Raw genomic sequence first — 16566 nt, 5'->3', positions numbered from 1 at the left:
AAGAATAAACCCTTTCCTCTTCAACTTGGCTTTTGGTCATGGTGTTTCATTATGGCAATAATAACCCTAACTAGGACACTGGCATATGCTAAGGGATGCTACCAACTGTCTGCATGTGCACTGTGCTGCTACCCTAGAGGTTCATCAGTATGACTCAAATGTGTGCAGACATCTCTAAATCTCTCCCAAGGTCTTCAGTTTTGTTGGTCATGTCCTGAGCTAAAAATTCTCAAGAAGCTTCACTATCCATACAATCTGGTAGAGCAAGTAGTGAGTCAGATCAGTGGCTCCCATGAGATCACACTCTCAGCTTCCCTGATTGGTTAAGGAAGGCTGCTGAGCTGTTTATGAGCCATTTAGCAGTTATGAACTCCAATCATTAGTAATGCAGACATTATGCTAGTGTTATAACCTCTAGGAACCATCCAGAGGCCCCAGGAGGGAAGAATCTTCCCAGCTCAAATCAGGATTTAACATCACACAGCATAGATCATTTTTGCCATTGCTTCTTTACCAAAAAATCTGTGTCTCAGAGAAACCTGACCACTTCTTTCTAATCTATGAAGGACCAAAGCAGATCTTAACTTCTGAGATTTTTCACTCATGGGACCTTTGCTAGTGGATTTTTGTTTCACTGTCAATATTCTTGAGGTAGGCAAAATGACAGGTTTGATGTTGATGTGAATATTTAGTGCCAATGGTTGGGTCTGTTATTTCCCAAATGGCTTCGAGCTCTTTTACACCATCAGCAAGGGTCTACTTCATTATCCACACACCAAAAATGACACAGAAACGGCACACCAAGCGGTGACGACAAACTGAAGACAGACAGGGCCATCAGTTCATTCTTCAAAACAGCAAATAACACAATCTTCACAGTCGTTAAAAAAAAATGGCATTTTTTATTCACCAATCCCTGTTACACAGTGAAACGCAGGCATCTTTCTCACATTACTTAGCAATGTCCTTTCTATGCTTTCACCCCCAAGTCGGTCTGATGAGTCCATCTTTAAACTCAAGAATTTTTTTTTTTCTTTTTGAAATGCTACTTAAATTTTATTGTCTCAATATCAAAGCCAATCTAGAAATTTATTCTTCCTACAGGTGAAATGGATGTTAATACCAGAACATGTCAGCCCATGTTCAAGATGACATCAAAGTTAGGCCCTAAGCAAGTATTTCAAGGTAATACCATGCCACTAGTTTTGAGACTCTAAGTCTCACTGATGGTACTAAAAAGTAGAACTCAGTTTCAAAAGCACATTCTTGCAATGGACATTGCTCACGATGTCTAAGACTGCTTGTTTCCACAGTCATGATTTCAGATGCACAGTTCTCTGCTTTCCTGAGCATTCGGTTTGACTGCCTCAGATTTAATTCCTGAAGGTCGATGACAATCTGTAACCAAAAAAGCAAAACTGTCTCAAGAGGATCAATGACAGCAAAGAGAGAGGTTCTTGGCATTTTAAGAGAGATACACAGACACAGCAAAGGATCAAAGTGAGTCAAGATACACAGCTTTGTACATATTAGAAACATCCATGTGCCACCGACACGATTCCCCTAAAACAGTACCGGCGCTTGGGGCCACACTCATCTGTCTTGTAGCACTTGGCATCTGAGTGACCAGCCATCCATTTTCCCGCATCCTACCATTCATTAAGATGATTTCAGTCAGAAATTTTGACAATATGCTTTTTTCTTTCTTTCAAATACAACAAGCCACACAGAAGTACTATTATTAATGTCCAACAACAACGGGGTGTATGGGGCCAAGCCTTCCCGAAATAGAGGTTGTCCCTAAAAGATTCTCCGTCCTCCCTTTATGAGTCCACAGTGCTCTGCTTCACATAAATCACCGCTGGTCACAAGCTCATGTCGCAAGCTCATATGTTCTCTTCATCCAACATTTTGTTGATACCATCGCAAAGTTTCTGTAAGTGAGGTTTAAATTTTCCAAAGGGATTATACAAGGCAGCCAAAAAATCACAATCTGAGAAATGATCAAAGACATTATTAACCCGTCCGTGAGACTTGGCGGTAAGGTGGCGCTGAATGATGTCATGCAGGAGGTCTCGGCACTCGTTCAGCAGCCTGGACAGCACATTGCGGTCGAAGGTGTACTCTACCTGGTGGAAGCTGACAACCGTCATGGCGAGCTGGTGTACCTTCTTCTTGAACTTCTCCATCAATGCCAGCTCGTCTTGATTGAACTGATTGTTCCTGTGGAGAACGGCCAGTTTGATGACCGTCTTGATGAGGTTCTTGATGACCCTCTCTGCCTCCTTCTTGTTCTGGGTGTACTCCTTGGTCACCCTGTACAGCTCATCCAGCACCTCGCTGCTGGTGTCGTCGATCAGGGTGGTGGCGATGGATTTGGACACCATTTTACCCAGGATCTTCTTTTGTGCCTGAACGGCCAGATTTTTGGAGTTAAAGACATCTGTAGCCACTATAGAACAAACAAAAGGACAGGGTAGAAAGAACAAAAGATCAGTTAAACAAAAACAGACAAATCTCCAAGCATTAGGGAATACTTCTCTTCATTCCTTTACTCTTTTCTGTTTGCTTCCCAATTATTGATGTAATGCTGATATAGCAGTTCAAGTTAATAACTTCCTTGAAAATAACCTTTGATTTGAAAATATTATGTTGGGGGGGGTTGGGGAGATGGCTCAGTGGTTAACAGCACTTGCTGCTCTTGTAGAGGATCTTTATTTAGAACCCAGCACCTATGATGGCAGGCTCACAACTGTCTGTATCTCTATTCGGATCTGACATCCTCTCCTGAGCACCTGCATACATTTAGCATATGCTCACACAGATGTATGCACAGTCATATACGTAAAAATAATCTGAAATTTAAATACTATGTTTCACGAGGTGGCAAAACTTTATACCTTTTTATTTAGCTTAATTATATACAAATTTAAATTCTTAAGTCAACTCTAGACCTATATTCTAGGCAATTGCAAACCTAGGCACTCCAAAAAATGAAATTTCAATCTTATCTGAATGACAGCAGAGTAGATAACAAGGCCACAATACAGAGTAAGATGGCATATTTACTCCAGCCAAGCCCAAGGATAGCCCTGTCTTATGAACCAGCTACAAGAACCACCTAATGCCTAAGCCATGGGTCATCGCTCTCCCAGCTGTCCCACCCACTTTGAATTTCACTCCCAGATGTCAGCTTCTGGAAGGTTACACTCCAGAGAGACCTCACTGTCAGCTGCTGTTGTGGTCCACTCTTGCTTTTAAGTTTCAAGGAAACGAGCTTAAAATGAGCCAATGAAACATGCTACATGCAAAACATACTTTGGAAAAGCTGATCCCCAGAGTCGACTTTTGGAATGCTCCTAACTTAATTTGGCAGATGTTTAATGTACACAGAAGAGTTGCATGAATTACAGATTAATGGCATACGGAATGCTTCTTCCAGCTTAGAGCCCAGCAGCGAAAACTCATAATAAACCAACATTAGCTTCATTCTCTCATGATTACCCCCTTTTATGTGCAAGCTGCAGTATGACTACTTATCTAGGACCCTCCTTTTTCTTTCCCTGGCTAAGGGTCTCGGGACTACAGTGTTCTGGGTATCCAGAAATTTGTGTTCTCTCCATGTGTTCTATAAAATGCACTTAGAGCAGTTGGCATGTAACCGTTTTGTGAGGAAGGTGAGCAGCTCAGGGCACTGATGATATAAAATGATTTTTTTTTGTTTGGCATTAAGCTAGCATCAGTAGGAAGCAAAATAGCAGAATGACAAAACCCAGGCTAGGAGGACATATATGTGAGCAGTGACTGCCTTGGTGAGCAAGTTTCATTGCTAGATATAAAGGAAAGACAGAGAGAATCCACATCACTTTTAAAATCTGGATACAAAGCAGGTATTTGGCTTCATACAGGTTGTTACAGAGTGGCTCCTAGCATGTAGAACTCACCCAGGAACATTCAATGCTGAGCATCTACTGAAAGGATGTCCTGGGGGAACTGTTGATGTCAAGTTACAGAAACACGAAGTGAGAAGAAGAACCGAAATGCGTTTTGAGAGAGAAAAGGAAAGTGAAAAGCTGTGGGCTGAGACCAACTCCAGGAGGGTTTCCAAGCTTTTAAACCACCTGCAGTTAATAGTAATATATTCTTATTCCCGTCTCTTTGTTGATTTACTGAAGAGCATTAATTCCCACTAATGAAATCCTACACACACACACACAGAGAGAGAGAGAGAGAGAGAGAGAGAGAGAGAGAGAGAGAGAGAGAGAGAGTCTTCCAGCAGTTATGGACAAGGATTCTTCTTTTTTGTTACAACTCCAGATACAGACCTCATCAAATAAACAAATCCAGTTTCTACAGGAAGAGATACACTATATACTGTCATTCTCAAATACATAACAAATTACTTAGATATCAGCAACTTATTTTATATAAAAATTCTGCTTCTAACTATTTAGAGATTGGCACCTATAAACACCCCATCTAGAAACTATCCCAGACGGCAGATAGGCACACTTTCTTTTGGGAAATACTGAAATCAGAGAGAGAGAGAGAGAGAGAGAGAGAGAGAGAGAGAGAGAGAGAGAGAGAGAGAGAGAGAGAGAGAGACAGAGACAGAGACAGAGACACAGAGAGAGGTTCAGACTCATTTGTGCTAACTTCTCAAGGCTGAACCTGCATCTTTGTAGCTCATCAAGCTACTTTTCTCATTAAATCACAACATCCCATTTCGTTTCAAACATATAGAGAAGCAAGAACTCTACGGCACAGCATTTTAGCTTCCTGCAAGCCAGGAGAAGAAGCCAATCTACTGCAGACTAAGCAAGATCATCCCTCATTTACTGTAACCGAGTCATAACCCAGACATGGAAGTTGATCTCTGAGGCTTTTCCTTTATTCCCAGAACTTCCACAGGATACTTCCATTTTACTCTTTAGATCAACTCAGTGCACTCCGCTCCCTCTCCACAAGACAGACAAGCATCCAGTGGGTTTATTTTTCAGCCTGCTTTGAGCCAAGCAGGGGTTGTGGCTGACAACTGCTTGCCAGGGATATGTGGTCTGGGATCGTGAAATATGACTGTTTTCTTTCTTGGACACTAACTGCTGCCTGCTCAGGCTCCTTGTCAGATCTATCAGCTTTCTTAAAGGCCTGGCACATCTCAGAGCTAATCCCAGACCTGGTTTTTCCCATTCTGTCTAGTCTCACCCCAGTGTGATATTATCTCCATGGCTTCAGATAGGATCCATGTGCCAACAACTCCCAGAATCCTCACTCACCCTTGACTTTTTTTCCAGACTCATTTTGCAAAAAACATTTAAGATGGTTTTCTTTTGAAATTCTGCAGGCATTTCAGACACAACGGGCCCCTAATTGAATCCTTGTTTAGCCCATCCTACAAAATATTCCCTGTCCACTATTTATCACTTCGATTAATAGCATCTCTCCTGGCCGTTGCTCAAGTCAGAGACCTGGGAACCATCCACCATTGTATCCTCTCCTTTCTTAGTCCATTACCAAGATCCGCCCCCCCCTGCCATTTATCCATTTCTAAAAAGTATGCAATTTCCTCCATCTCTGCAAATGTCATCTAGGTCAGCCCCTTTCCTGTGTCCGCTCATACTACAGTCAGACATTCTGAAGCCATTGCATGAGAAAATGTAGTTCTATTTAAGTTCTTTGCTAACTGTCACACTTCCCACTTCCTAAATCATTATTTGTCTAATTGTTACCATGTCTCTCTTTGGTCCCTAAGCTCTCCAAAGGCAGACCCCACCTGTCTATTTGTCTGTGCCATGCCCCAGTTTCAGGCAGGCACTGGTTTTTCTCATCTCCTCACCATGCTTAAGTATCTCTCAAGGAAAATGTTTTGGCGTGAAAAATGCAAATTTAAAATACATATTTGGGTGTTTCTGTTTGCTTATTTTAAAACCTAGGGAAATAGACACTTGTTTTAACTCAGTAAACATGTGGGTTTTTTCTCCCATGTAAGCATACTTCAGAAAGTGGTTTGTTTCTCTTACTATCAGCAAATTAGTTTTCTTTAAAGAGAAAAAGTTTATTGTATACAAAGATTTATTGTATATATCAGAAGACAATAATACAAATATTTTGAGTATAAGCAAGGTTTAATATTTCTGACTTTAACTGCAGCAGATTAGCCACACTGGCCCACCTTTGCTTCTGGTTTGGTCTGTGTTTAAACATGGGACACACACACACACACACACACACACACACACACACTGGTGGGGGGGAGGGAGGGATGGAGGGAGGGACTGATTAGCGCATGTTCCTGGATATAATTGAGAGGCGCAAAGATGTTTTCCACGGAGACAGTATTGAGAATATTTTTCAGCTGTTTACAATTAAGACAAATTCATTTGCCTTGGAAATAGACATGGAAACTGCTGGCAGAAGAAAAACTTCTGGCATTATATCCAGCATGCGGGAGGTCCTATTCCATTCCTAGTGTTGAGGGGAAAGACTGTTCTGGAGAATGCAGTGCATCTTACTTCATGCCGGCTCACCTCCCTCCTTCTCCAGGACTGAATCAAACAGTCCACCTCAGCAGTGTTTTCTGTAAAACAAACTTAACATTTAGGGATTCCTGGCTTTACCACCAACAATCATAAAGTTGGAGATAAATATTGATGGTAAAAATATTCTGACCCATGTGTGCAAGGAAAAAAAAAAAAAAGAACGTGTTCAGAAGAAAACAGAGAAAAAGCCTGTTGATACTATAATGAGTGAGGAGCACCGCTTTCTAAAAACTAACAAAATGCCCCACAATTGCTGATACTACACACAGAAGGACTCTTTGCATATTCATCAGCAAACACAGAATCTTTTCACTCGGTGGGTCTGTTATACTTGCTACCTTTGAATGCTGACCATCGGCACACATGTGATTCCAATTTATTGTCCAGTTAAGTGCCATCCAGTGGACACAGAATGAGGAAGGGTGGAAGAAAACCATTCAGAGAGCCTGTCTAGCCACTGGGCTAATTTCCCAAATGTTTTTTAAACAAACGGTTTGAAACCTTGGCTATCTTATATTTGAATAATTCCAAATGTAAATGGCCTTAGGGGGAGAAAAACAGTTTGGGGTATTAAAAAAAAAAAAGGATGGGAAACCTGGGTGATGGTGGTGCATGCCTCCCAGCACGTGGGAGGCAGGGGCAGGCAGATCTCTACAAGTTCAAGGCCAGCCTGGTCTACAAAGCAAATTCCAAGACAGCCAGGACTGTTAATGAGAAACCCTGTCTTGGGGGGAACAAAAAAACTTTAAAAACAAGAAAGAGCAGAAGGTTAAGGAGGAGGAGGAAATGAAGGATGAGAAGGAGAAGGAAGAGGAGGGGCAGATGGGAGGGGGAGTAGGAAGAAGAAAAATGAGGAGGAGGAGGAGGAGGAGGAGGGAGAGAGAGAGAGAGAGAGAGAGAGAGAGAGAGAGAGAGAGAGAGAGAGAGAGAGAGAGAGGACACTGGTCTGAATCTTGGGAGTTCAGTGGGCTAAGAGTTGACGTCCCTACCCTGGTATCTAGTGGTGATGTTCCCTGGCAGCAGCCTCCACAGTGACAAGCCTGAAGGAGGAAATCAACAGGACCGAGAAGAAGTGAAAATAAAAGGAAAAGAGAGGATGGAGGGGAGATAAGGGAAGAGGCAGGGGCTAGAGCGGGACGGCTGCAGCCAGGAGGGGCGACATAGCTACATATGAACTGTAAGGTCAGCTGGCCCTGAGGTCAGAAGTAACACCCACGGCTGGAGAGTGGACAAGCGTGAGGCACCTTAACACAATCAGATGGAAGAGGCCATTGCAGAGACTGATATCTTGGGAGAATGGATAAACCCTGGATCCTCAGCTTGACCCTCAGATGCACAGTAGTGTGCACATATTCTCCTGGTGCCAAGTGGCTAAAACCCAGCAACACGCGTCATCGCAGGGACAAGGGCAAGCCATACATCCATATCTCACATGAAATCCAGAGTCACAGGTGCTCCTGGAAAGGCCCACGTAGAGGACACTCAGCAGAGGAAACGGTGACTTTGACATGCCTCCTGTCCGTCACTGGGCACACCCTTAGCAGCAGCTAAGACTTCGGGTCAAGCCCTTACAGACTTTAATCATCTCTCACTACTTTATAATTTGGTAAATAGCGTGAAAACAGACAGGGTGGAAAGTGGCTCTTGCTTATGGAGGGCCAATAAAATTTTCCCGCTAGCGGGTCAGTGAGCTCTGCATCTGTGAGGATTGTCCTATGGGTAAAGTGTCAACAGCTTGCCCCGTTCCCTCATTAACTCAGATAAGAAAAGTCTTCAAAACACCCAGCTTGTGTTTATGTGAGAGTCAGGAAATTATCTGAAAATTACACCTTCCAATAATACACGTTGGAGCTTTTCCTTAGCGGACATATTTAAAGTAAAAAGGCTGCGGTATTAACAGTCTGTGTACAACAGTGGGCCCTTATGGTGACATTTCTTGCCAGCCTCCTGTAAAAGCACAGACTACCTAACAAACCCAAATGCTCTGCAACTAATCAACTCTGCAGCTCTGAGCTCGGGCTCTGCTACTGCGCAAGGGTATTGCTAGGACTGTTTCCTTAGCAGTGGGTGAGATTATTGATTCAACCTCCCAGGGTCATTCTAAAGATTAATAAACAGGGACCGTATGGAACTGCCACACAGACAAGCTCCTCTGCAGACTTGTATAGAGAACATAACATGTCAAGCGTCACACGTATCTCGATATCCTAGTGATGAATTACATTTGGTCAAAATCAATCAACTCCTTCTGTTAGTGCTGTGAAACCGAGCCATGCAAAGCACCAGATGCTTGTGTGAAAACAGGGACCTCATGTGGTGCACCTAATACCAGCTCATATTTTCTTTTCCATGATCACACCGAAATATAAGTAACATATTTAAATCCTCCAGAAAGAAAAATTTAACTTCTGAAGGATTTCAATCTCTCTTGGCAACAGATTCAGCTGCAGGAACCCAGAGAGGTAGTGGAAAGGTCTTTTGTCTGAGGAAACTGGTCCTCTGAGAACAGAAAGAACGCCTACCACACAAGGACAAGAAGAGACACGGTTGCAACATGTATGCAAAGCTGTGCAATAGGAGCATCTCGAAAAGGAAGTGAGCCAAAGCTGAAGCCACAGTGAAAGCCACACCGTGGCATTAGCACTACAGACCCAGCCTTCCGAGGCCTCAGAGAATCAGAGACTTAGGGAACAGGAAGCCAGTGCAGTAAAACAAAGGGCCCAAAGTGGAGAGAGCTGGGCTCTATGTCTGGGTGCAATTTAATTTCTTTAAAATTCAGATTTCTTGTCTGCTAAGTTGTGTGTGTGTGTGTGTGTGTGTGTGTGTGTGTGTGTGTGTGTGTGTGTGTGTGTGTGTGTGTAGGGGCACATTTCCAGATGGCTTGGACTGAAGTGAGATCTACTGAGTTACAAACTTTGAAGCGGCTGTCAACGTGCTAGGCTCCTGAGCAGCTACAAGTGAAGCCTGACTTCAGCCGCCCTTCTTGGTGGAATTAGCAACTTCAGAGACAGAGAGGTCGCTTGAACAGAGGAACCAATTCAACACACTGTGCCCTCTCTGGTCAATTCTCTTGCCCTCTTCTAGTTGATAATTTTCAGACAAAACAAGACAAGGCCTGAGGACAACATGAAGAAGGCCTTCCCCGTATGATCATGGGCTGTTTTTTTGCATGGACATTGAACCTTTTCACCATGATTTTGGAGGTTAACCATGTGCCCCTATTCATAGGCTACGCTTTGTGATGATTTTGAGCACTTCAAACTAGAAAGGGAGCTCAGTGTGTAAAGCGTATGGACCTGCATTGGATTCCCAGAACCCATGTATGCTATCATGCTTCAGTAACCCCAGCATTGGAGAAAGGGAGACAAAGAGGTCCTGGAGTTTGCTTGCTAGCCAGAATAGTACACTTGGAAAGTTCTAGACCAGTGATAGATACTGTCTCGAATGGGGTAGACAGCATCCCTGACAATGACACTTTCAGGATGACCTCTGGACTTCACACAGGTGTCTACCTGTGCATGTGTACTTGCACACACATACATGCACATAGACACGAACATGCAAACAGATACGCCAATATGCACACGTGTATACAAAAGACAATGTCAATTGTTTCGACTCTTTTAATGCCCTATTATTAGGCCCACCCCTGCCCTTTCCCATCATGTTCTCCAGGGATCACTCCAGCCCTTTACTGCCTCATTGCTGGCATGAATTCCAAGAAGACATCCCACTGACTCCAGAAATGGAGGAAAATTTGGTAATGTTTTGATGAAGCAGTATGGTTGGATCTCAAAGAATGTCAGTTTCATAAATGTTAGGACAAAAGTTAGCGAAACAATTATATGTTATGGCTACCCAAAGTCAGGGCAAGATATATAAGAATCCATGAAATCATCTTAGGTAATAGCCACAGTAGAGATAAAAAAAATATAGGTAATAATAATAGTAGCCACCATTAAACAATGAATGGTGTTGTTAATTCTTTGAGAATTGTATACAATATATTTTAATCACCTCCTAGTCTTTCCCGTACCCACTGATTTTATTGCCATTTTTTAAAAAGAATACCTCATTACATTTTGTGTATCCTTATACTTCTGGGCGTGGGACAATCTACTGGAGCATGGTTGATCTACCAAGAGCCACATCATTTTGAGAAACTTGATTTTCTTTCCCACAGAGGCTATCCCCTCTCCATAGTTCTTCATGCACCTCTCTCCCACCATGCTAGAATGTTAAGTGGGCAGCCATCATTCTAACACTCCTCGCTATACCGTTCCTGGAACATACATTATCCCACTGAAGTTTCACAGCAGTCCTAGAAGGAAGACTATTCCTACGCATATTTCCACGTCAGGTCTCCGAGGCTCAAGAAAAAGCCGAATTGCTTACTTACACACTATATGATGATTATATTCCTTTCCCTCCCCTAACTCCTCCCAGAACTTTCTCATCTCCCTATCTACCTAACTTCATGTTTTCGCTCTCTTTCTAAAGAAGAAAAGCAAAACTCAAAAATAAAGATCAAAACAAACAAACAAACAAACCCCAACAAGACATTCCTATACCAAAACATAAGCATATTCGAAAGCACGGGCTCCTTGTGCCTTGGTCAGCTGTTCCTGAGCACAAGGCCTGCTCTGGGGTGTGGTTGCCACCTTTATCAGACGCCTTTCTTCAAGGCTCAGGGATCTGTGTGGAAGAGGCGGAAAGATAAGAGCCAGGGCTGGTGGAGGACTCAAGGAAACAGCATTTTCCAGACAGCAGGACTGATGTGCATATGAACTCAGACTGTGGCAGCATGCACGAGGCTCACACAGGTTCACACCAGACAAAATCCTAGTCCCGAGAGGAAGTGGACACAAAGATCCTAGGCAAGGAGCTGTTTGCAACCGACGCCTGCAGGGAAAGGGAAATTTCGTTTTCTCTGATGGAGCATCCCTGAGGCTGAGTTACTTCCAGAAGGCTACTCAGCCAGTAAGTAATGGAGATGAGTTTGAATGCAGACGTGTCCCATGCTAATCTGTTCTCCCAAAGACTTGTGTGATATACAAGTTTTAAAAATAATGTTTTATGCTAAAATATCAATCAAAGAGTACACACGGAGGGATCCATGGCTCCAGCTGCATATGTAGCAGAGGATGGCCTTATCTGGCATCAATGGGAGGGGAGACCCCTAGTCCTGTGGAGACTTGATGCCTCAGTGTAGGGGGATGCTAGGATAGTGAAGCAGGAGTGGGTGGGTGAGCACCCTCAGAGGGAGGGGGCATGGGGTAGAGAGTTTACAGTGGGGAAACTGGGAAGGAGACAACATTTGAAATGCAAATAAATAAAACAACCAATAAAAAATGTTTTATGTTGAAAACACCTAAGTATAACCTAACAATGTCTCTTTAAGGGAAGGGAAGGGAAATCTAAGAAGAGGGAAAAGCCCAGCTTGTGTTTTCGGGATGTCCCTGGTCAGCTCTAAGATAGAGAGTTTAACCCAAAATCAAACAATGAACAAGACTGAACAAATGAACAAGCAGAGGTCTCTCAGCTTGGCCGCCCTCACTGCACAGCTCTGAACTCAACCCTTCTCCAAGAGGCAACAACTGTTCTGAGATTGTTGGCATCTTTTCAGAGCTATGCCCTGCATAGAGAAGCAAATATCTGAATGGCTGCTGAGCTATGTGAAGAAGTCGTAAAGGCCCCCCACCTCTCCTCTTTGATTCTGAGATAGGGTTTCACTGGGTAACAGCTCAGGCTGGCCTGAGACTCAGGATCCTCCTAAGTGCTGGGTTACAAGTGTGCACCATCACACCCAGACTAAGGCGTGTGGATCTGAGAGATGAGAGGGTGGAGGGTGAATGACAGGTAGGTGTTCCAACTCTATGCATAACTGATAAAAAATGACGATGCACTAAGGAGCATGGCCATTCACCTTCGCTGCCTGCTACCCCAACAGTTGTAGTAAGAGTCCCTTATAAGAGGTGGGAGGTAGCAAGGAGGTCTTCAGTCTTTGATGAAATGTGCAAAAGGAGGACCGCATACTGTGACTAAGATTATCACATAATTTATCGTCCAAATGGAATACCTTTGAACAGGTGCTACTGGTAATTACACCATGAGGAGAGATCCGTGACTGCCTCAGGTAAATTACTCCAACATGAATAATAAAAGAGCGAAACTATGGATTTACTCATATCAGATATTTCTTGAGAATCCTGTAAACATATTGAGCATGTTTTCTTCCAAACAAAAATATTTTTTTGTTTTTGTTTTTAAGAAGTTAAAATATGATTACATTGGTATGTGGTGACAAGTCTTTCTAGTTAAATAGCCCTTAAAGGACCGCATACCAATATTTATATTCATATAACATTTAGAAAATCAATAGCAAATCCTACGTCCAGCATACTAGAGTGAAATCTAGTACTAAGCCAGCTCATAGACTGGGGCCAATGGTCCCTATACACTTTCTGGTAGAACCTGGTTGCTTGTGGCAATGATATAAGGTAACCTAACAAACAATATAATTACAGTGACCACTCTACAGTGAATGAAATACATCAGAACACGTTCATGCATGTTTCTGATTGCACCTATAATGTATCACTCCCAAGAGAGTCAGAGGAGCAAACCACAAAAGCCAAGGGTGCACAATCAGAGACAGAGCTGAGGGACATCATTTCTTACACTGTCAGTTCTGTAAGGAAAGCAAAATTAAGATAATGCTCACTGTTCATACAGCTTCCATCAGATACTACATCCTGCTGAGTTAGCCATATTTTACTTCTTGGAGCTTGTCCACCCTTTCTACACCAAAAAAACAAGAAGCATGGCCTTAGAAAGTCAGGCAATAGAAAACTAAAGAAAACTATTATCTGTCTACCCTTAACCTGGCCCTCTATCCCTTCCCAGAAAGGGCTTTTCACCTTATAAGCCTCAACTGAAATACCACTTCTTCCAAGAAAGCTTCAAAAATCCAGTGGCCAGAATAAATCTTTCCATCTCACCTGCTTTCTGCTTGATAAGGAAGTTAAATTTCTCTCTTACCCTAGCTGCTTATAATCCTCAACAAAAAGGTATCAAGTCTCTTATCTCGATAGTCTACAAAGTGACCAACATATGCCCTTGAGCTAGTATGGAATGAACCAAGGTCCAACTCCTCATCCGTCTCTGTGAACCCCATTGGTTTCTTTTCCAACTCCTAAACACATGACAGAAAATCAATTCAGTTCCTTATATCTAGAAATTAACAAAGGAAATGATTTGTACTCCATGGTTAAGAATATAAGCCAATAAATGGGATATAGATCATTCTTTCTTTGTGGTACTGGTGATCAAACACAAGGCCTCTCATGTGGTGGGTAATCCTTTATGTTTTAAAGAAGTAAAAATTGATACAACACTGATGCATTTTCTGTTTTTCTTTTTAAACTATTGCTTTCCTCTCCATTGGCCAAACCGTGCTGAAAATGTAGTTACTTTGTTGGCAGAGTGACTATATTTAGTTAATCCAATCTTTGTAGCAAATGATCTGGAATCTTCCATACAAATACCCCATATGTTTGAGTATTTTAAGGGACAGTAAGCCTTACCCCGAGCATCTCCCAAATTTTCATCCTGGCACAAGCTCCCAAAATTTTGGTCACAACCTTTATCAGCAATTGCATTTAAATATCAGTCAAGCATCTAATGTCCATGCCAATGTCTTGGGAACAGATACTTTGGAGGGTAAGCATAGAGCAATGATGCTCTTAGGGTTAGGGAGTAAGCAAGTGTTAGAAAATTAGGAAAACAAATATCAGAGTATTGTTTCCTGATTTTTTTTAAACAATCATAAGGCCTGTGTATAAGATGCTCACACTCTGACACAATAGTCCTCTTGAGCTAAGCTGTGGCCCCACTTTTTTGAAGGAGGGTCCCTGGCCTTCTGAGTGATGACCTCAACCTGTACCATATAGATTTGACTAGATTTTAGGACAACTGAATGGTCAGAAATTAAAAATCCTGCCCTGCAGCTCTGATCTCTGATCTGGTCTCAAGTGATTCTAATGTTTTAGGAGGTGGACGGCTGAAGTAGATATGAAGGCCTGTAAAGAGATACGAATGTCTCATGATCCAGAGAATGGAATCACTGGCCAGGGTACAGACCTCACATTCTAATCTTACCAGGAGTCTCCTAGCAAAGGATTCACTCCAGAAAGAGGCTCACCTTAAAGCATGCTAATGATGAAATAACTAATTCTTTCAACTCAGGTCCTAACTCAGGTTTACTGAGCCAACTATTACTAACAGGTTCTTGTCTTCACTGTAGCTTCTTACTCCAGGATAGGACAGAAAAAAAGAGCCTTCATCTTAATGAGTTTGAACAAGTGTTTAAAAAACAAACAAACAAAAAAGAGGGGATATTTGTAATAAATATTAAATATGAGACTTTTCTATCGAATACCATAAAACTTATATTTAGGACAAAGAATTCATCTTTTTCAATCTCCCCCACCTTGTAAGATTTCTATGCAAATGTCTTAATGCTCTACACCCAGTAAAACCTTTGTTGTAAACAAAGGTCCAGTGCTTGTTGGTTGTAGAAAATTAGCGTCCTAGAGCAGTGACCCTTTTGTCCCTGGGGCACTGACCTGTTCCCCTTCTTCCTTCATTTCCTGTGCACTAATTCTTTTCAAACTAGCCAGTTGAACTAGACTGTGAGGTTGGACCCTAGTAAATGGAGAAAAGACACAGCCACCATTACAAAATCAAAGCTAAATCCACTCCCTGCCTCAGGGTGCCCACTCATCTGAATGCACTCTTGATCAAGAGTAAAGTTCGTTTTGTTCAGGACAAAGAAAAGAAAAACATCCTGTCTGGAAATGTGCTTATATATCAGTATGTTGGTTTGAATAAGAATGGCCATAGGCGCATATATTTGAATGCTTACTTACAGGGACTTATACTGTTTGAGAAAATGAGAAGGATTAAGGTGTGGCCTAACTGGAGTAGGTGTGGACTTGTTGGAGGAAGTGTGTCACTGGGGGTGGGCTTTGAGGCTTCAAAAGCCCAGGCATAGGCTCTCTCTCTTCCTTCAGAGCAGGATGCAGATCTCAGCTACTGCCTATGTGCCGCCATGCTCCTTGCAATGATGATCACTGCCTAACCCTTGAAAGCTGTAAGCCAGCCCCAATTTGATGCTTTCTTTCATCAGAGTAGCCTTGGTCATGGTGTCTCTTCACAGCAACAAAACAGTGACTAAGACAATTAGAAACCAGAGTTTTCTAATATGGGAAATTTAGAAAACTGAACACAAATTAGGTACAATTTGTGAGTTTCTCAGGAGGCCTTGCGAGGAGATGGGATGGGAGAGGTGAGATTGATAATGGAGGTACTTTGAATAAAAATGGCTGTCATAGGCTCACAGATTTGAATGTGGTCCCCAGTTGGTGTGACTATTAGGGAAAGATTAGGAGTTGTCGCCTTGTTGGAGGAGAAATGTCACTGGGGGTAGGCTTTGTGGTTTCAAAAGCCACACCACTCCCAGTTTGCTCTTTCTGTCTGTGGATATGTATGAGATATGAGATCTTAGCTGCTGCTCCAGAGTTATGTCTGTCTGCCTGTGGCCACACCCCACTACAATGATCATGGACTCTCCCCTGGAACTGTAAGACAGAATAAACTCTTTTATAAGTTTCCCTGGTCATGGTGTCTCTTCACAGCATAAGAAAAGGAATGAAGACAGTCACACACTTCAGCTATCTTTAGAGCCAAAGCTCATCTCTATACAATGTGTTAACTAGGTCATGTGGGTGGGGGGTGGGTTAATTTGCCAACTTTATAGAGATCCTAGGAGACAGCTGAACTGGGTGTCACCATATTAATCTGAAACCCTGGATGGTAAATGAATTTATAGATAAAAGAAAATATTTCATTCACTCACTCATTTTTATACGTTAATATTTTTTAAATTGTGTGTCTATCATGTGCCACCTGCTTACAGGAAGTTCACATTTGAAAGGAAGACCTGACGCAGACAGGGGCCGTATAA

General features: G+C 42.5%; 1 protein-coding gene across 1 annotated transcript in view; it reads right to left on the bottom strand.

Annotated features, from left to right (window-relative positions):
- Positions 1-969: 969 nt before the first annotated feature.
- The window catches only part of TNFAIP8 (TNF alpha induced protein 8), a 117038-nt gene continuing 101441 nt past the window's right edge, over positions 970-16566 (bottom strand). Inside the window, exon 2 of the mRNA XM_080919787.1 lies at positions 970-2452. Coding sequence (XP_080775913.1) covers positions 1887-2452 — 566 coding nt within the window. The 3' untranslated portion in view covers positions 970-1886. The remainder of the gene's footprint in view (positions 2453-16566) is intronic.

Source organism: Micromys minutus (genome assembly GCF_963924665.1).
Source record: "Micromys minutus genome assembly, chromosome: 8".
Taxonomy (NCBI): Eukaryota; Metazoa; Chordata; class Mammalia; order Rodentia; family Muridae; genus Micromys; species Micromys minutus.
The sequence above is the reverse complement of the archived record's forward strand: the minus strand, read 5'-3'. Positions and strand labels throughout refer to the sequence as shown.